This window comes from Lithohypha guttulata, assembly GCF_036872675.1.
Source record: "Lithohypha guttulata strain CCFEE 5908 chromosome Unknown scaffold_2, whole genome shotgun sequence".
Lineage (NCBI taxonomy): Eukaryota > Fungi > Ascomycota > Eurotiomycetes > Chaetothyriales > Trichomeriaceae > Lithohypha > Lithohypha guttulata.
The window spans coordinates 3,309,930-3,330,788 of record NW_027042751.1 but is presented as its reverse complement, the minus strand read 5'-3'; the positions used below and the strand labels follow the sequence as shown (position 1 = coordinate 3,330,788).

The window sequence follows — 20,859 nt, the reverse complement described above, 5'->3', positions numbered from 1 at the left end:
CACCAGCAGCGAAAGGCCATGATATTCCACTAAATGTTGTCCTGTAGACAATTTGGATAGTGATGGACAACGCGAAAAACGCGTAGCAGAAATTGAAGAGCTCGAAGAGACGTGCTTTCGAAACTGCAAGACATTTTTTTGGTGAAGCAGAAAGGCAGGTTGGACGAGACTTGGCATATTGGGCGGCACTTCTCGTGTATAGACATGCAGCAAAGACGATGCCGGTAGTGAGGATTAGGATAGCCTGACGAACAAGCAATTTCATCGATACTCGATCAGTACTACGTCAGTTTCCTTCTGAGTGAAGATTTGGCTAACTTCCTTCTTGAGAGCACAAGTAATCTGGTCTAGCCACGGCCGTCCATTCTTTCACGTTAGTATGTCATGAGCGACCGGAGGCGCATTAATGGTCCAGCAAGTGGCACCCAGCCAGCTCTCTTCCAACACGAATCCAGAACTATCGCACAACCTCATCGATCTCGCAAACCCAATGAGCTGAGACGACTATGTACGTTGATGCTATTTGGGCGCATGAAATTATGCTGACAAGAAGCAGTCTTGCAGACAGGCCTCGTTCCTGCTGCTTCAGGATCGGCATACCTCGAGCTGGAAGCCCCTAGAGGAAACAAATCATTCGTCCCTACGACTTCCACTATTAAGCTCTCCTGTGCTATCCAAGGACCAAAACCTTTATCCCGAAACGCGCATTTCTCACCCAATCTTCATCTGACTGCTTCGGTCAAGTTTGCTCCCTTTGCAACGAGAAAGAGACGTGGTTATCTGCGTGACAACGTGGAGCGGGATTTGGGCAGTCACTTGCAGAATGCATTAAATGGTGTAATAATCCCAGACAGATACCCAAAAAGCGCTCTAGAGGTTGCCGTGACAGTACTCGAAGGAGAGGAAGACTGCCTGTGGAACGAAGACCAAGGGCAGGAGAAGGGCGTGGGTGGCATAGGTTTGATGAACGTCCTAGCTGCAAGCATTAACGTCGCGGTAGCTGCTTTGGTCGACGCAAAGATAGACTGCTTGGATATGTTAAGTGCTGGTGTGGCTGCACAAGAGCTTTCTACAGAGCTACTGGATCCATGTCCATCCGAGCATGAAGAGCTCTCGTCTGCATGTGTGGTTGGTTATCTACCTAACAGAGATGAGTTGGTTGAAGTCTGGTGCAAGTCGACGATTGGAAAAGTCTCGGACAGTACCTCGGAAGACCTCATCAACGCTGCCACTAAAGCGGCTAGAGGCACCTATAAGGTACTGACAGAAGTGATCAAGGAGTCCTTAGAGCAGAAATCAAAGCTAGAAACTGCCATCTCGAAAGAGGTTCCAGCTGATGATTCAATGAAGACATGATTGACGATTGAAACGAAGCACAACTTGGTGATCGACTCAGCCTTGCATTACCATGGACGATAATGCTTGAGTTCACAAGAGCGCAGGAGCGCATGTATACGAACACTGGCGTATGAAGCTGAGACACCTTACAATCTCTGTGTTCACACATCACAATCCATTAAGTCGCACCCTTCGTGACAGCGAGGAGTGGCTAAGTCGATATCCTTTCGGTACCGCCTTCCGTGTTCAAGCGCAACAACCTCCAAAACAATCCTGAACTGAGTATCACTATCATCGGTTTACAAGCTCACAATCAGCTAACACCTGCCGAACATGGATCACCCGAAAGGTTGAAAGCCGACCTTTCGTTTCTGTTCCTCGTCTTCTTATACATTTTCCCACCTTGTTCTTACCACAATACTTTACCACACAAATCAAAAACTAACGAATATGCCTCCGAAACTTCAAGTGGACGAGAGCTTCGCTTTCATGTTCATCTGTATCGAAGCATCGATGTCTCGCGTAAGTACACTAAGCAAGTTACCCGTCCAACATCTGAATACTGATAATATACCAGCTCGACTTCAAGGCAATAGGTACTGCATGCGATCTGCAACCCGCTGCGGCGCGAATGCGCTATACTCGACTCAAGAAAGCACTTGAAGCAGGTGTCTTCAAAGGTGCTATACTCACTCAAGGTCCAGTTCAATCGAACCCTCGCTTAGCTCTTATGGCCAACCCTGAGTCAAGCAGACTCGCAGCAGAAGCTAAACGTGCTCCTCAAACTCCTTACGCGGATGTCAACCTAGTCGACGATCTTGACGAAGAGGACAACGAGGAAGACGTTGGAAGACAACGAAGCAAAATTTCTGCTCAGCGTGAGAAGCGCAAGGCGGCAGTCGATGATGAACCATTGTTCTTTGACGACACGTCTGCCACGACTCGTTTTGCCAAACGAATCAAGCGCGAGGACGATGATGAGCAGCCTGAAGAGGTAGTCGATAATGACGAGGATAACGCCAATTATACCCCAGAGCAGGTTACGACAAAGCGACCTCGAGCTCAAAATGGTCGTGCTAGAAAAGCTATCATCAACCGACCTGGTAGAACAATCGCAGCTTCATTCGAGGATTTTGCCAAAACCATGACTCGAAACAATCGTGCCAAGCACCCTGTTCACCCGGCTGTTACTGAGCAATCACGATCAGCACCCCGAAATGCATCGCCTACGAGGGACTACAACTTCGCTGCTGATACAGGTCAGTCCCCAATCATTTATCGATATCCGAATCGGAACACTCAGGCTTATGCACCACGTGGCCAACATGTTCGACCTGCCGATAACCTGCCTGTGATAGCTTCTTCTTCATTTCAGAACAATCTATATCCAGGTACAGGGCCTGTGTTCCCTGGTTGTCAAGCTGTCAATTCTAGCTTCGGATATAATAGAGCCGGGTCGCAAGCCTCTGCTGAGCCTCAACACGCTGCTTCTGATCGAAGACATCCAACTTCAGTCTTTGACAACTTCGTGGCCGGCAATCCCGTCTCACTAGCACGCCCCGACCGAGCCACCACGTCTACCAGCGTTCACGATCGACTATCGTCAGAGCAGAAGCAGCGAATTGCTCATCCTACTCTTGTTCATCGAAGTCAATTTGTCGAGCAGCGCATGCCTTCAGCCGAACTAAGCCCAACCATGACTGTCATGAAACCTGCTGCTGATGGCTCTCGAACACCCCAAACACCCCAGACACCCCAAACACCGCAATCCTCCGCGGCTGTAGACGAAGACATTACTGCAGTCCAGGCCGAGGACACAAGCGCTAACGCTACTGCTGTGGAGGAGGATACTAGTGCCAGCACTCAGGCCATTGATCGAGGCAATACTGCCGAAGCTGCAGAGACCCTGGCAACTATGACTCAAGGCTAACGCTGAGGCTCTACCATCCACGTATACGCGATGCAATAGGATATGCTCTGAACAAAGGCTTTGCGCACAATCTTTCAATTTGTTTTTATCTTGGATTTGAACACATGATGTTATGGTGGTAACCGGAGGTATGTGCTGACAGTAGAAAAGGATGATCACAAAGAGCGCGTTGGGTGCAATTGGGTCTCCACACTTATGCTATAGTGCATGGATAGTATAATCAAGATTTGCATTTCGTGTTCGTCTTCATGGTGTATGGTTTTCTTATCGCTCGACCTATCCATCACGTCCCATCGCATCTATTGATAAGGATGATCAATTTCGCATACCCAGTCTGCCACGACTGTTTACAAGTAACCTCTCTTGCACCCTATATATCTGCTGTAGATATTCTGTACAGATCCTAGACCGATCTCAACGTCTGCTCATAACCACAAAGCATCCTGATCAATTGATAGCGTTAATACCCAACTAAGTGGTGTAGCTTTTGCCGAACCTTTTAGACCGATTTATGCTCCGACCAACGAAACAAAACAGCGGCACAAACAAGGGACTGGCTTCACTGGGGGGAGGTGGGTCGTGGATGTGATCGGAAGGAAGCCACGAACTTGCACGTTTCGGAACCAATGCCTCAGCTGTACACTAGTCACTGCTCAACATCAGCCCATACACCACCAACCTTAAGGTATTGATTGCGCTGGCCATTCTGTATGGTGACCGAAGTTCGTCCTCGAGACTTGTTGACATCGGCATTCTAGCTAGGTCGACGCAGTGTTGTTCCGCAAAGCCCAAACGGCATTCCATCCCTCATCCGTCTTTACCCAGCCCTTTCTAGTCCGGCCCATCTCTACAGTCTTGCCCTCACTTGCTTCTTCTGCACTTGGTAGTCGTATGTACTCGTCGACAGCGTCCGGAATCTCCTCCTTTACGTGACTTACCACCACTAGTGCTTGTTGTTGCGTTAGGCCTGGGAACGTGATGTCTCCCTGTGCGGTATCAGCACCGAGTAATGCGTCGCCATGCTCTAGAAATTTCAGAGCCTTCTCGCGAATTGCGGATGTAAGGCCTGAGAAGGCTTCGTCAAGGATTATGATATCTGGCTGTTTGATAATCGCCCGCAGCAGAAGGAGAAGCCGCTGGGTTCCGAACGGTAAACGCGCAAAGACAGGATGGTTCTCGTTGTCGCTTGCCCAAGCAAGGGAGTCATCGGTTCTATCTGGTGTCTGGCACAGCTCCGGCTTCCAGATCCGAAGGAATCGGTCAACCAATGCGCTGTTCTCGGGTTCCAGGGCTGGTTTCGAGGAAAAGGTTTCTGCCCAAGCACTTTCGAGGACTCTTCTAACTGTCATGTTTCGTGGGAAGAAAGCATGGACTTCTGGACTTGAATGTCCTATACGAGATTGAATTTCGAAGAGACTGAGGCCCCGTTTTCCGGGCTCGGGTAGACGTGTACGACCGAAGAACTTGATAGGAAGACTGTAGGAGTGTGGGTGATCTGAGGTCAGCAGGGAGAGTAGTGTTGTCTTGCCACTGCCATTGGGTCCGAGGAGAAGAAGCCGTGTGCCTTGTGAGATGGTTAGATTCAGGCCAGCTTCTGTGTGTCCTGGCTGTGGTGGTGGATGTCCAAGGACGACTTTGTCGCCATATCTTACGACTATCGACTTCAGCTCAATGAGTGGCTCACGTGCTGTCGCCTCAGAACTAATAGAGTCAGGGGTGTTTACGATTGCTTCAATCTGTCCATGACGATCTACAGTCTGTTTCTCATCTCTTCTCCAGAGAGAATTGCGCAAGTCAGAATAGAGAGAACGGCTTACAGGGCTCATAAGAGTCAACCACTCCGTCGCAGTCCGTTCTTGTACGGGTTTCTGGAGGGCTGCTTGCCGAGCGTGACGCTGTCGTGATCGCAAAGACTTTGAAAGTTCGCGCTCTGATTGTCGTTCTTCGACAGCGTTTTGGCTACTTTGCCGAATCGAGGACAGGTCACTACGACGTATGCCATCTTTGTCCAGTATGGTCGGACGCTCGAAAGGAGGTGGACCGTAGGCCTTTCTCAGAGCTTCAGCAGCTCTCATATGCATTGAGTCTTGATCCTCACCCCTCTCAACTTTTGCCCAAGAACATATGGAATAGAGCGCTTCGACGACGTCGCCTTGCACAATCACTGTGTTGTTTTCACCTAGGACAACCACATGTGTAATCCAATCTGGGATCGGGTCTTGAGGCCGTAAACCAAGCACGATATTCGGCGTGCTTCGTCCATGGAGGTCTTTCAGCATAGGGCTGAGTAAAGTCAAGGTTGGAGGATCAAGTCCCATGAAGGGCTCATCCAGAAGTAAGCACTCTGGTTTGTTCATAAGCGCCTTCGCGATCTTTGATCTACGTGTTTGGCCATTGCTCAGATTGCTTACAGGCATATTGAGCAACTGGTCGAGGCGCAGATTCTTTGTAATACGCTTGAACAGGCGTTGATCCCAGCTCTTGTCTCCAGGCACTTCAGAAGGGTTGAGCTCCGTTTCTCCTTTCAGGTATTGAAGTAGTGTCCAATCCGTTACTTCTCTTCTGCTCTCATACCTAGCGCTCAGGTAAGCTCCCTGCATACGACCAGAGCCACCTGCGCCATTACTAATGGCATTGCCAAATCCAACATACTGGACAGCCTCTGAGACGACACGAAGTCGAGGATCTGTCTTTGCAATTTCGTCGGAAGCTAGGTAGGGGTACGTTCGCGAGCCAGGAGGTGCAGCAATATAGTCACCCTTCAGAACCTTCAAGAACGGCGAAGGATTTGCCCCGATCACGGCCCAGGCATGTTTCTCGGTGTCGTATTTCCCGATACGACTACGAGGCGTACTGCGAAGTGAGAAGGATAGGTTGTTGAACAACGGGACATTGGTTTGTGTAGCCGCGTTGGAAGTGTCTGGGTGTTCGTTATAGAAGGTGCCGTTGCGAATCAGAATCAGAGCATCGTGCAAGAACGAGCGTTTCAATTCACCAGCGCGACGGATCAGCTGGGTGGGCATGACCCAACACGAGGCTATAGCTTCAGCAGGTCAGTGTATAGATATGGACCGGCAGGGAAGGAACTGGCGCCCGCCAAGAGAAACAATTTACAGCTTTCACACCACTATATACTGCAATGAACTCCATAAAACACAAATGAGCGTGTGCGTATGTGATTGTCTGAGCGATGCTCATCAGGGTCGGATTTTATTAATGTGATTCATCAAGAGTATTATAGGATATTATGGCTTGGGTATGGCCATGAATAAATTTGGTCTACAGCCTTGACTACCATCCCACTTCGAGTGCCCCCGAATGAGCACGGCACAGAAAGGTCAGAGCTATTACAGTACAGGATGTCAGATAGACCAGGTCAGCAATGGGCATTGATTCTAGACTTTGTTCTCAAGATCTCGAGATTCCTTTCGAGTCTTCTTCATGGTCGCACGCATCTCAACTATGTGGAGAGACGCACGCATGAAGGATCAGCATGCATGCATGCATGTACTGTATGCATGATTATCACTGGTCGTGGAACTTTCCGTAGATCCGCTGCACTTAATTCAGTTCAACATCGTCCTGACTCGATACTTGGAAGGCAGTCTTGGCCACATTTCAATGCTTGCTCGCAGCTCGTGCCAATGCCTGCAATTACTTTTGAGTCCAGGGACGATGAGAAGCTACCGGTGTCACGATACCGAGTCTGTGCCGAGTCTCAGTACAATATTTGCATCTGTGGAGTCTTTTCATGGAACAATTTCGGGTAATGGACACCTACCCATAGTCCAATGCATGGCACTTGGATGGAACAAAATAGCCTATACGCGATGTCACTTTACTGTACTCTAGGACGCGACCTGGTTCTCGCTGGAGATCAAAAGTCTTCTGGAAAAGAACGGAGTGCAACTTCAAAGATCTGTTACCTCGAGCGTACGATTGCTCCACTGCAAAGGCTGGTGAAAAAGTGCACGTGGTTGTCTAGGCCTTGTCCTGGGGCAAGTTTCGTATCTGATGGACATCTGTGACTCTGAAAGAAGCGCTTTGGGAAAGTTCCAGTTGATATACAGTGCTTTCCAGCTGGACGACCTCAGCTGCATACCTTGATATACTGGTGCAAGGTCGGACAGGTGTAGAACACCCATCGACCATAACTTTTAGATACATTGGGTATACGATTTGCATCTTCGGTCTGTTGACCTTGATAGTACGATGAGACCAAATCAATGTCCCGAGTTAACGTCTAATAAAACTTGAAGGTAGAGTACGCTTGAGTGCCAAGAGATCGACTTTTGTCTATTCTCTGACCGCCCCGAGTGGGTGTCCGGAAAAGTGCATGCAGGGAATATATTGATCCGAGTTTTCGCCAATCATGTCTCCAGACATGATCAAAATTACAGTGGGATGCGTCGTGAGCACGGAGCAATACGATTCATCCGAACCAATTTATTAGTCGTCTTATTAAGTGATCTTGATCGACCAGCTCAATATTACCCTGAACAGGCTTCGTTGTTGCAACAGTGCTTGGTATAAGGTAAGCTGCGCAGGTCCCAGTCGTACTCAGCTCGTGTCAGCTCGGCGTTTGTGACCGGTGCAACACCGCGACAAGAAAGACCTTCAAGAAAGACCTTCAGAAGCGAAATCCGGAGAATAGTAGACCGGGAAAAAGGACTCACTCCAGCCAAGCGGGTTGCCGGGAATCGTAGATTGGGACCAACAATGAACTTGTTAGCACTTCTTGAAGGATCGCCAGGATGTTGCTTTTGTTCGTGAGTTAAGTCGAAAACCGCCTGATGCCTACGCGTTTTAGTCAAGCGAAACACGGTACCGTAATCGAGTATGACTCCGTTGTGGTCGACCACAACGTTACTCTGTGCCAATACTATGTAAACTGTAGACACTGTGTCTGACTCAGCGAAAGGACGAACAAAAGCAAGCATTAGGATAGCACCTGTCATTGAGATGTATTATTTCAACATTAACCTGACGATGATGCAAGAGAGCATGTCACTTGCCTGAGACGCTGCTGACCTTGATTTGCACAAGGTCGTATTCAGGTTCTAAAGATATTGACCATGTTTGTGATTTGTGTGACCGCAGACACACCCTCAGCCACATTGATCCCACGTCTTCGTCGCAAAACGAAAACCCAACGGCCAGAATGAAGCACAGCCTAGGGAACAAGACATGGCCAAGGACTACCAATCATTGCAAGCACATTTGCAAACGGTAAGCGAATTGATCATTTTCGTTCTCCCACACGAAGGTGCAAACAAGTTTATTTCACGTGGACAACAAACAGGAGTGGTTGATTTTGCCTAGCAATAGGCAACAATTCTCGACTTTCTGATCGGCCATTGGTGTGGATGATTGTGATTGTTTGCACCGCTAATGGCACGAGAAAGGCCAGCCGACAGTGCCCCGGAAACAGAGCTTGAGCGAAGCACCGAGACGAGCGCCAGTCATTCCATCTACTGGATTGGGACAAGCTCAAGATCAGGGAGAGGCAAGGCCCCTTCCGTCCAACGCCTCTGTCCACAAGACGCAGCCACTAGACAGGTCTTAGCAAGTTCCAGTCAACCCTGCCGGAGACCAATCTTGGGCAGTAAGTCTTGCTTCTCGCCTGTGATTCAAGAATTCGTCTTGACCGCCTCAAAGTCTCGTCCAGTCATCCTCTTGCACAGCTGCAAGTCTCGAATCAGGTCAGCTACCACACCAGTTTACATGTGGTCACATCAGCTTCATTGTGACTGTCCGGCTGATTTATCTTGGCCATGGCTGCCTACCTTGCTGAAATGAATTTCTTTTCTGTTGAATTTCCGAACTCATCACCAACACCACTGGTATCAAGCAATTATCTCAAACAACGACTAACAAGCCACGACTCGTTTCGGCAATAACTCGTTTCCTCTGCGGCTCCCGGGAACGATCTTTAGGTCGACGCGCTCTGACCCACTATCCACAAGCCCGATTCAAAGGCCAAAATCCACTTTTCGGGATTCCATCGACGTGGGTCAAGCCCAGTATTCCGAAGTCACATCTTGGTGGCTCCTGGTAAAAACTCGTAGCTTTTGCGGCAAAGGAGCAACGGTACCAAGGGGCAAGGAAGAAGCAACAATCTCCATCTACATAACCACAGCTGCTCCCATCAGAAGATCCTGGAGTCACTGAACAATTTTCGACAACCGAACGTTTCTTGAGTCATACCTCGCTCATAACCCGAAAACAACCTGTTTGCTTGTTTTCAGACGATCACCGATCTGACACGTCCATTACCGCGAGATTCAACGCACAGTCCAAACGCGTCTCTTTTGCCGATCCATACCGCCACCATCGGATTGGACATTTTTGGCATGTGCAGCTGCAGATTGCCTTAATCCTGATTCATCCGGCAGGAGTGCAAACATTCATCCTGCATATCCTATCTCTATACACTGCAAACAGCTCAGGCGCCACAGCAGCAGTAGTCACAACATATACTTTGTCGTCGCCATCATTGCGATAATTTTATCACACCAAAGTTCGCACGCTTCTATCACAGCAGAGATGTACTTCACCTCATCAGTATCAAACATAACGCCAGCATACATGTCTACCGCTATGTCGCGTTCAGATTCTCGCGACTCGACATCTTCGGATTACTTTACCTCAGCACCTATGCAGGTCAAATACAGTATATCACCATCGACATACAGATCAACAGGTCAAGCAACTACTTCTTCCACGAGGATGCCTCGCGACAGCTTCTCATCAGGGTGGCTGCCGTCGCCATACAGGTCCTGCATGAGTCACAGTTCGTCCTCTCAAGGCTATGACTCGTCGTCGTCGTCATCATACATCTCAGACGACGATTTGCTAGCTCTCGACGATCTGGCCATGCCACCCATCGAGCACATTCCATCAGTCACGTCTGCACCACAACAACCAAAGCATGAGATGACCACGGAAGAGCATATCGCAATGCTCCGAGAGATGCAGGACCGAGAGCAGGCACAAAACCAGCAGCAAAGACAACGCGCTCAGCAACAACGTGCTGTTCGCTTCGCTACTGAGCAAAGGAAACCAAGAAGGCCTTCGAACTTGTCACAGAGGCGCAATACTTCTCAGACCATGGCGCGAAGAACATGATCCGATGTGTTCATTGTTCATTGGCACGAGCCTTGATGAGGCACTGTATCACCAATACTTGATTGGAATGGAACCGTTACGCGATTGCATTTGTGCCACATCCCTAACAGCGATACGAGCAATTTGTTCTACCATCCATCGTCTTTAGCGCAGCGAAACATTTCAATGTCGCCACATTTTGTGGTCATTACGGCCAACAGTTATCTAATGACTTTGATACCCCAGATACCCTTTGTCGTCGTTGAGCATTAGTTGCTCCGACAGGAATTATATAGCTTGTTTATTACTACCTATACTCACAACAATCTTTTAACTGAGATCTTTGATTCACCTTTCACATTCAGTTATTCGTTCTGTCGTACATGGACGGTGCATGCTTCTGCAACTCTGTTCTCAAACACCGCATATGCGAGATCTGGTATTTTTCCGTTCTCGTCTAACACCCCCGCCGGATAGTGCATGATGCAGGCATACAACCGGGTTACTATCCACAACATCTACAGTAATCACGGAAGCAAACCATTCGGACACACGCTCTCCCGCACTTTCGGCAAACCCCAAGTTTTTGTCGTGCTGCAACCGTTGATATTGCCGACAGACTCGCAAACGAATCTTGGGGAATGTCGCATTCGATCACTGGCCTGCGCTAACGTGTGAGTCATAGAACATCAGTCCGACTTTGCAGTCTTCCAATTCGGTCAATTAGACCATGCAAGTGTTCGGTCCATGACCCTCTGAAATACTGAAAGTGTGGTATTTCCACCACTTTGGCAGGAGTACTCGTACACGAATATGGTACAAGGACCTGACGATCTCGCTTATGCAGCAGCTACTTCAATAGACGCGACGGTAAACTACTGTAGGTCTGTGCTCCCAGGAATGCTATCCTCAGATATTTACCTGTTACCTGTTAACTCACCCCGCAAGTACTATATGTTGCGTTGCGACACGTCCGTACCACAACCTTCGTTCCATCAGCTTTTGCTCATACCGTAGGGTCTCTGCTCGTATCCTCAATTCCGCCGGACCGGCACCAAAAAGGGCAGGTTCCGAAATTTCGTGCTTTGAAGTGCGTCACGATGATCATGCTCCTCCTCAAGCTTGGTACTGCGCCGACTTCTCAAGGTTGAAATCAATTCCGAGATATTGCAGAGACATGCCGAGGGTTGGCAGCATTCACACTCGAGTAGTGACGATATCTGTCTTTGTGTCGCACACAAAGGATTGAGTTTGCTCGCCTATTTTGTCGAGTTTCTCTTTTATTTCTTGGACGTCATAATTACATGGGCTCTTTGCAAATTTGTCGACGGAACTGACTGTGCTTTCGCATTCGTGTAGTGTACTCTATGTAGAAAAAGAAGGGACGCTGCCTTGATGGGGAGTATACTCGCATTCCGAACCACGATGCAGTACAAGCACATACTGTTTCCGTTGATGCGATCATAGAGTCTGACCTTTCCGCATCTCCAGCCTGGCCGGGAACAGTGGCCAACTTACCCCGTGTTTCTGGTAAATTTCCCGGCTTTCGGTCTCGGTTTTCCTCTGTTTCCCACATCTTTCACCAGACGTCGCGGACACGACTTTCATGCGATTAGGCTAAGAACACGTGATTTTCAGTAGCAGTAAGCTGTTCGGGGAGCACTTCCCGCTGTCCGTCGGGACAGTCCAAGACTGCTCATGATTGAATTCTGGAGTCTTGCACCCCTAGGTATACTCATTAGAGGTAAACACATACTCTAGGCCTACAGATGTTGAAACACTTGACACGAGCATGTGCTTGGAAGCTTGTGTCCTGAGCAAGCAGCAGTGGCGCAAAGCCAGAGACTGCACAGATGTTGCGGCCATCGATTGGCTGTTTTGACCACTGAACAAAACCCGCTATTTCGTGTCCGCACTTTGAGCTATCTACGGGGAAGAACGGACGATGCCTGCCTTCCGGAAGTCTATTGTACCGCTTGTGAATCAAGAGAGATCTGCGCTCGCTTCGTGGCGTCGCGATGCGATGCGATGCAGGAACAAGTACTTTTTCGTGCTGGTGATGCAGGAGGCCGCTCCAGCTTATCAGTACCCCTCGTAACTAGGAACGATCGACGTTTGTGCCGCATCCAGCTTTGGAGGAGCTTCAATTCCCTTCCTTCGTTCATCGATATACCGCGATCTGGACGATTGAGATACATATACCCACTAGCATTGCTATCGTCCATCAAGGAGTGGACTGTCTACGTTATTCGTAGTGCGTCATAGGCGACCAGCATGCTGACTCGACACGTCTTGCACCTGTCAGCTGAAGGGAAATGGTGCAAATGAAGCAGTCGCTCTCCATCGATAGCTTGCTGGCGACTTGGTGACTGTACTTGAGTACTGTCGCGCCATACCCGTCATCAGTGATTTCCTGCGACCGCAAAGCTACAATATTATCAAGCACGATAGTCGTTTCAGCAAGAACAGCTCCGGCGGATTTGAGCTAGAGATGGCAGATATCAGCTTGAGCTTAGGATCCTCACACCTTACTACATGACTTGGCGGCCCACCGATCTAGTGAAGGAGTGAGATGCTCGATACCCAACCTGCTGAATTTGAAATGCGCTCGCAACAATGCTGAGGTACACGGTCTTCCCACAATCCGCCTGGACTCTCTTCAATCAGCTACGTACGTCGAACCAGTTCCATCCATACAAAATCCTTCACGTAGTCATCAGAGATACCCACCTGTTCCTGCATCGTGGGCGCCCTGGTGGGATTGTGTCTTGGACAGATCCGCTTCGAGCAGCTGTGGTCGACGTTATAGTAGAGGAGGCGTGAGTTCATCTGGTCTCCTGCTAACCACAATAACGAGCATCGATGTGGTCACACCCAGCCCATCTAAGGCCACGACTCTAAAACTTGCAGGCCAGGTATGGTCACGCCGGAGAAGAAATATGAGCGCCATCACCTTCACATTGGACCATCTCAGTACAGAGCTGAGGCACTGTCTCTGGATGCCTTCCTAGGTTCAATGTTGGCCTTGCGACTAATCTTGCGTAAGTTGAAGGCACGATGAACACAACAGCGTTGCGACCATCAAATCCATGCATCGAACACAAGTACCGCTTATTGGGCAAGAGATGTGGGCTACCACGAACAAGTCGTGAATCAGAGCTGCTGCAGGGGTTGACTCGTATACCGACCTATTGATGATCTTGAGTACTTGCGGTATTGTGTCTCCACCTCAACGTGTCTCGGTAGCAACTCAGATGCCATGTGGTAATACCTACCAGACGTGGCCGTGCGATACGACAAGCAGCTACACAGAAGAAAAATGCACGAATATCGATGACTAGTAACACGACCAGGTGCACCTGAGCTAGTAAGCTCGTGCAACCTGGCTTGCATCGAGTCATTTCTGCTTGTCGGCTGAGCCCACAGTACGGGGCCATTGTACCGTCACAAAGGATACTGTGATGACATCTGATATCGCTCAGGACTAAAACACAAGTTCACCGCTGGAATTATCTTGCATGCTTCTGCCGTCGATTATGCAACTCCGTGTAACGCGAAGCAGGTACGACATAAGAACGATATCGAAGCTCGAATAAAAATGCGGCGGGCGCGCTTTCCGATGCATGCTAATGTTTGCCGAGAAGGGTTGATGCAGCCGCATGACTTAACCCTTGTCCGGTGTCGCAAGCTCACATAAATGCAAAGCGACAAACGAGGACCATTGAAGAGTTTCATTCATTTTGAATCGACGTCGAAAGATGATGTGCATATAGATCGGTCCAGAGTGAGAGTCTTCGTAGGTCCATGGCGTCAGTTTCAGGACTTCTGAGACCGAGTTTGGAGTAACACAAACTCATATCCGTGTCCATCCACGTGGTAAGGCTGGCTGATCGGCACTGGCATACAAGCATACGATCGTTTTCTCCGAAAGTGTTCAACGAACGAAGACAATTTCTACAACTGCAAAAGATGTGTCGCGATGGTGGTTGTCGACGAGATCTCAGCACAGTGACGACCATCTCTACTAAGAGATGCTTCAGGTAAGAGATTGATATTTAGCCCTCATATCGAATTGCTACCAATCCCATGCTGCCTTGAACCGCCGAGTGTGGGCGCTTGGGGTCAGGTTCAGGTTCTAGTAGTCTGAGCTAGTACTGAAGAGTTTTAGTCTTTGAAACATAACCTTCGTGGCTTGTCAGGTGCAGGGGCCATGCCTTGACGCTCGCTGCAAAACCAGCACGATTGGTTGGGAACGTGATAAAAGCCTGCATTAGCCTTGGATAAAACCTGAAAGCCGAGCGAATCAACATATGCAATGGTCAGACACGTACCTGATCGTTCTTTCTCCTACCAAACTGCGCTCGACTTGATGCACAGCTATTCGTGCAAGCCATCGCATGCGCCCTCAGCGCTTGCTAGCCATGCCCTCGCTATCGGTGGTTCTATTCTGGCCATTGACATTGCGTGTCCGCAACAATCAAGCGCCGTGACCAGTGAAGCTCTGTATCTGAAGTGCTCAACACTCGTTGGTACACCAAATGGACCATTCCTCACAGCTACTCTCCCATCCGGCGCTCATATCGTTGATTTTTGTTGATGTCCAGTTCCATCTGGATTGCTGATTTCGCTCGACAGCACGTTTACTCGGTCTCAGTCTACAGCAGTCAGCGACCTGCTTCTCCATCACAAGAACCTTGCTCTACTGCATACTCCACCCGCGAGTCACTTTCTGCACTTTACAAGACCTCTACATAGAGGAATGCATGACCCTGGACTGCTTGTGTGACGTTTGAGATTCTCTACAGTACAGCGCGGGGAGGAAGCATTTCGTCAAGCGCTCGTGTCGAGGAATTTCACCGCAGTTGCTGCACGTAGCCGCGAAGGTCTCTTGGTCCTCGATAGAACTGCACCAGGCCCTGGATCTGGGGACACCTTCAACTCTGAACCATTGTGATCTGGGCCGCTGCTGCATGACATTTCTTCTCGAACAGGGTGAGGAACTCTTTCTTATCTGAAGCTGCGACAATCTCAGTCATCGTCCTCGTACCCAGCACACCTCTGCGAGTGATGAAGCAATACATAGCTAACCCTGCTGCAGCCGCCTTGTAGTGGCACGACTCCAGGAACATATGGCTTCAATGTCTCTCGCCAGACAAAGGTCGGTGTCAAACAGGTTGGAAACACCTCAGCTTGTTCTGCCAAAGGGCAAGGACGTGGCCATGGACAGTCCCTTCGAGCCATGTGCAGCTACCGCCTCCCACTTTCTCTTCTCCCAAGGCTCGACCATCCTCGTCCTACACCACGATACACTCGCTCTCGAACGGAGGTTCACGACCCACACAGAAGCAATAGCACTTATATCGGTTGATAATGTTAGTGAGAGAGGTCAAGGCAGACTGGTTGTCACCTATGATATAGGCAAGACTGCCATAATATGGGACTTGTTTACTGGCGAGCAGTTGTCTAGGTTCGCGTCCTACGAACCACTGCTGGTAGCCTCGTGGATGCGCAACGGTAATATTGCTTTCGGTATGGTATCAGATCCTATGCAGCAAAGCACTTCCGACTGACATCTTCAGGTAATGAGAAAGGTGAGGTCATATTGTTCGAGCCTTCGACCAGCGAACACATCTCAGCACGCACCATCAACGACCCCATCACAGCATTGGCACCCTCGTCCGATTGCAAGACCTATGCTCTTGGCTTCCGCAATGGATCTATTCTTTTGGCTGCTCTGCAACCACAATTCACCATCCTCCATACACTCAATACATCTCGATCGCCCTCGCCCATTGCCATGTTGAGCTGGCATGCTTCCTCGTCGAAGCAGAAATCCGACATGCTAGCGATTCAAAACTCCGATGGTGATCTAAGAGTCTGGAGTGTGCCCAAACCACCTACGGCGGGTCAGCCAAGGGTCATCCGTGTCTTGAGGCGTGTCGAAACTGCTGTCCAGGGCCGTAATTGGTGTTCTTGGTCGCGTAATGGTCGCATCATTCAATTTTCAGAAGGAGAAACATGGGCCTGGGATGTGAGAACTAAGGATGTCAACTACTACCCAGTACCCACAATAGAGTACGTGAACGGTATTGCTGCTCATGGCCCTACGGCAGCTCTCTTCACCCTGGGTCCAGAGTACACGGTGCAGCAGTACGATGTAGACCAGGGTCAAATGGTTGCAAATATTCGACACACGCCAATCACCATTCCACCTACTCCACCAGAAGACTATATCAAGCAGTTCCATGCGATGACGGAGCAAGAGCTAACATCACCACTCCAATCATTGCGTTATGAGGGCGAGAACCAGAAAATGAGAATCGAGAATCCTGCATCTCCTCACAGTCACTCAGTGTCCACGAGCTCTAGGAAATCAAACAGCACAAAGCCCAACATTCACGACCTCGTATCTCCAGCCAAGACGGAGAGGACAGCTACTACTTTCTCACAAGGTGCCTACGCTTCCCACTACCATCCCCAGAGTGCACAGCCAATTTCGCCTGCAGTTGCTGGCCCAGCAAGAGCTTCACCTTCGCTGAAGAAAGGCTCGCGACTTCGGCAAGAGGTTGTGATGAGTCCGATGACGCCTGAAGATGGTTTCGCTGGAGACTTGTTTCCTGTGGCTCGTCAAAGGCTTAGCCAGGTACAGCAGCCAATGAAGCCGATCAACGAGAGCAGTATGACCCCAGATGATCTTCGAAAACACATGCTAGCATTAGTTTTCGGGTGGGAAGACGATATCTATGCCCTCGTGGCGGATGAGCGCTCCCAACATCCTCCGGAGAGCCTAGCTGCATTGTTCCTGACTAAATGGCTTGAAGACGGTGCTGAAGCTGTGGCTGAGACAATGAGCTCGACCGCAGCCGACCCTGGCCTTGATTGGATTCGTCTCGCCATAGGGATACTCGACAACAGGCCAGAGAGCAAAAAGATTGGCCAGATATTCGTCGAGAAGATGCTGAGCAAAGGGGAAGTCCATGCTGCAGTGGTTACGCTTGTCGCTCTAGGTGAAAAGAACGATGCTATCGAGGTCTACGTCTCGAACAACTGGTATCTGGAAGCCATCTTATTGACATGCTTACTTATGCCCCAGGAATGGCAAAGGCAAGCTCACCTTGTGCGAAGATGGGGCGAGCACGTAGTCGAGAACTCCCAGCAGCAGTTGGCAATCAGATGCTTCGCTGCTACGGGAGTCGAACCGGCTGAGGCTTGGGTCTCTCCAACTGCACAATTCTACGGCAGAATCATAAGCCCTCAAAGTGCTATTCTCTATCAACCACCTAGTATACCGCCGCAGAGCCAGCAGACTCAGCAGGCCCACCAACCTCAGCACGTTCCGCAACCCCAACAACTTTCTCAACAGCACTATCAGCCACCCGAGCCATCAATACAGCTACAACCTCTGTCCGCCATCAACCCTCACATTTCTCGTATCAAGGGACGGGGTTTCGAGGCTGCCACGCCTGTTGCACTCATCGCGCCACCTACACCTTTCAGGACTGCGGCCGCTAAGGGCACTCGCATAACCCCTCAGACTGGCGGTCTCAAGCTAATCACCTCATTTAACAACAGACCTAACCACTTCAAATTTCCTGGCCTGAAGACGGATGATATGACACCCACGAATGCGGCAAACATTACCCCAATTGCCGAGTCCGCACTCGATCGATCTGCTCTTTCTCCTGGTGGTGTCGGCTCCTACAAGCTCAATAATATACAAAGTCTAAATAACGCGATCGCTTCGACTTCAGGTCTATCAAGAGCTCGTCTTCCTAGCATCGGGGAGACACCACTTGAGAGCGAAGAGACACCAGTATTCCCCAGTCGACACACTCCACATGGACCTCTAACTCCTGCCGACTCTAGCTCTGACAAAGAGAAAGAAAAACGTTTGGCCGCCCGTGTTGAACCCGAGAAGCAGGAACCGCGCCAGGAAAAGCAAGAGCCTTCGCTGACTCTGTTGACATCTGCAAGGTACGAACCTAGCTCTACTCCCACGCAAAGCAATAACCAAGACTTTGAGCCACAGACTGCTTTGAGGCCGTCGTCACAATCTACATGGCAAAGTTCTTTGGATAGAGTTCGAGAAGAGTCGCATACTAGAAATGGGTCTCGTGGTAGGAAGCCCGATGGATTGTCAATACAAATGCTGAGTTCGTCCGAACCTATCCCACGTCCGAGCACTACAGAGTCGACGAATACAAACTTCGCGTTGAGTCCTCTTGGTACAGGCGATAGTCTTCGCATGAAGAGTCCTAGCGTGAGTGGTCGAAGCATTGACCAATACATCAGCAGTCTTGATCAAGCTCAATATTACGGCAAAGCCCGTTCAAGAAACTCAAGTCGAGCTCCAAAGGAAGAGAAAAGCGAGCGCAAGAAGAGTAAACATCGCAAGCAAAAGCATTCGGAAGATGCTCATGGTCGTGAAGTGGCAAATGGAAAGAGATCGCCATCATCACCTGTGCCTATGTCTCCGGAAGACGTTCAGGACATGCGACATTATACTAACAGTATGGAAAGTCTTAATTCACTGTACGACTATCGCGACGTTGTGGCAAAGTCAGGTAAACATGGACGGAGAACATCAGCTTCTACTAATGGGACGGGCAAGGTCAGACATAGGTCAAGATCAGCTCAGGCCAAATTCAGGGCAATGACAAAGGAGCCGGAGGCGGAAGAGACACTGTTGAGCCGACGAGGACGCAGCAGATCACGGAAGGAAAATTCCGAGTCTCGATCGCCATCTTCACCTCTGCCCATGTTAGCTTCTGAGGAGGAGAATAGTAGCGACCCTGCTTTCAGATTCGTGTCACAGAACAGATCAAGGCTGCAAAGGAGCACAAGCCGACGTCCTGAGAGAGGTACAAGTGCAAGAAGAGACGCTTCTCCTGATCGAAGAAGAGGTCGTCCAAGATCACCAAGCCGCCAGCGTGACTATGAAACGCGGACAGGTCAAAGCAGCACCCAAATTCCAGACGACATTCGCGATTCCGACGAGCTTAGCCGAGCCACCATTGAAAAGCTGAATGCCATGACCCAAAGTATGAGAGGTAGTCCAGGCTTTAGGAGCAGGACGAGGGAGCTTGCACAAGCTGAACTTGAAGCACGACGATTGTCATTGGCTCGACGTCCAGCCGCACCTACTATTCCGCTTCCTGGTCATGTCAATGCTCATTCGAAGTCATCCTCCGACGGGTTTGCTGCTGTCGCGCCACCCCTCAATCGGAACTATACTGACAGCGTCCTGCGATCGGCTACACGAACTGCATCTCGCCAAGAGCAGCAAGGACGACCAGGCACTCCTCAGGCAATGCATGCTCCATTGGAGGAACTTCAGCATGAGACCAGTGAGAGCTTCCAGTTACCGGCCAGAACATACAGCGCAAATGCGATACGTGAGAATGTCGAGGCTTGGAGAGCTAATGCAGTGCCAGAGAATATGCCACGACATCCGGCCTTTAATCATCAGGTCAAGAGCCGTGGAAACAGCCGAAGCAGAACTCGGGCAGAATCGAGTAACAGACAGAGGAACTTGTCAAGAGAAGAGAATATGATCCTGGCTGAGGATGTACAGCCTTTGATAGTAGGCTATTCCGACGAGTCCGAGACTGCAGAGCACAGAGTCTCCATCGGGCCCACAGTTATTCCAGAGCTCCAGCATCTTGCTGTTCCTCCACCTCCGCCACCTCCTCCAGCACCACCTCGAGATTTGCGCATTCAGACCGATTTGTCCAATATCGCAGCTATCCCTCTTCCTAGGTCAGCTTACCCTACAAATGCCGAGCTTTCGAGCGCGACACCGGACAAGCCACATAGACGTGTACCCAGCCGTAACGGGGAAGGCGGCCAACTAATGGGCAAGATTCGTGGCATGATTCGAAGCAGCAGTAAACCTCGCGACAACTTCTCTCGAAGTCCAAACGCGGACGATGGGATCATGAGTCCTTACGAGACGGTTACGATGATGCCGCCTCCTCTCTCCACCATGAACGGTGGAAGGTGATAACCGTCGACTGAAGTTTCCCCCTCTTAACTGAACCAAGTACACGACGCTCCCTTCTCCAATTTACTTCCAACTAGTCCTTCGAGCGATTTTGCTCATCGAATTTGACCAGCGTTCAAGCGCGCTTTTGACGTATCACCTACATCCACCTTGTATTCAAGCGACCAAAAAGCAACCATTTCTTCACATATACTCTCTTTGATACACAACACGATATCGCGCTAGAGAGAGTCTTGCGCGTGAGGAGGAAAATGGTAATGCAAGAGATGGAAAGACGAGGCAGAGATGAGAACAAGAGAGGAGAAAATGGACGCTCTTTGGATACATATCTTTCTTGTGTATGTGGTCTGCACACCACGGTGTTCAGGTTCATTTCCGTGAGCGATGCTATACGGCTGTGAAATCATACAGGGAGAAAATCCTTTATTCCTGAAAAATAGCTCAGCAAGATCACAGCGGCCTCGCGGCATTTGTAACCAGT

General features: G+C 49.7%; 5 protein-coding genes across 5 annotated transcripts; 4 read left to right on the top strand and 1 right to left on the bottom strand.

Moving 5' to 3' along the window:
* Positions 1-384: 384 nt before the first annotated feature.
* MTR3 (3'-5'-exoribonuclease) lies at positions 385-1,356 on the top strand (the record flags this gene model as incomplete). The annotated part of the gene is made up of 2 exons (XM_064897682.1): positions 385-508; positions 557-1,356. The coding sequence occupies 2 exons, from the start codon at positions 385-387 to the stop codon at positions 1,354-1,356; spliced, it is 924 nt and encodes a 307-aa protein (XP_064756632.1).
* Positions 1,357-1,788: 432 nt separating this feature from the next.
* On the top strand, positions 1,789-3,268 carry LTR64_003321 (uncharacterized protein; the record flags this gene model as incomplete). The annotated part of the gene is made up of 2 exons (XM_064897681.1): positions 1,789-1,860; positions 1,916-3,268. The coding sequence occupies 2 exons, from the start codon at positions 1,789-1,791 to the stop codon at positions 3,266-3,268; spliced, it is 1,425 nt and encodes a 474-aa protein (XP_064756631.1).
* Positions 3,269-4,026: 758 nt separating this feature from the next.
* LTR64_003320 (uncharacterized protein) lies at positions 4,027-6,291 on the bottom strand (the record flags this gene model as incomplete). The annotated part of the gene is made up of 1 exon (XM_064897680.1): positions 4,027-6,291. One exon carries the CDS (start codon positions 6,289-6,291, stop codon positions 4,027-4,029), a length of 2,265 nt encoding a protein of 754 aa, XP_064756630.1.
* A 3,565-nt stretch (positions 6,292-9,856) lies between these two features.
* LTR64_003319 (uncharacterized protein) lies at positions 9,857-10,396 on the top strand (the record flags this gene model as incomplete). Its single annotated transcript, XM_064897679.1, has 2 exons — positions 9,857-9,941; positions 9,972-10,396. 2 exons carry the CDS (start codon positions 9,857-9,859, stop codon positions 10,394-10,396), a joined length of 510 nt encoding a protein of 169 aa, XP_064756629.1.
* Positions 10,397-15,513: 5,117 nt separating this feature from the next.
* LTR64_003318 (uncharacterized protein) lies at positions 15,514-20,378 on the top strand (the record flags this gene model as incomplete). The annotated part of the gene is made up of 2 exons (XM_064897678.1): positions 15,514-15,904; positions 15,955-20,378. The coding sequence occupies 2 exons, from the start codon at positions 15,514-15,516 to the stop codon at positions 20,376-20,378; spliced, it is 4,815 nt and encodes a 1,604-aa protein (XP_064756628.1).
* Positions 20,379-20,859: the final 481 nt, after the last annotated feature.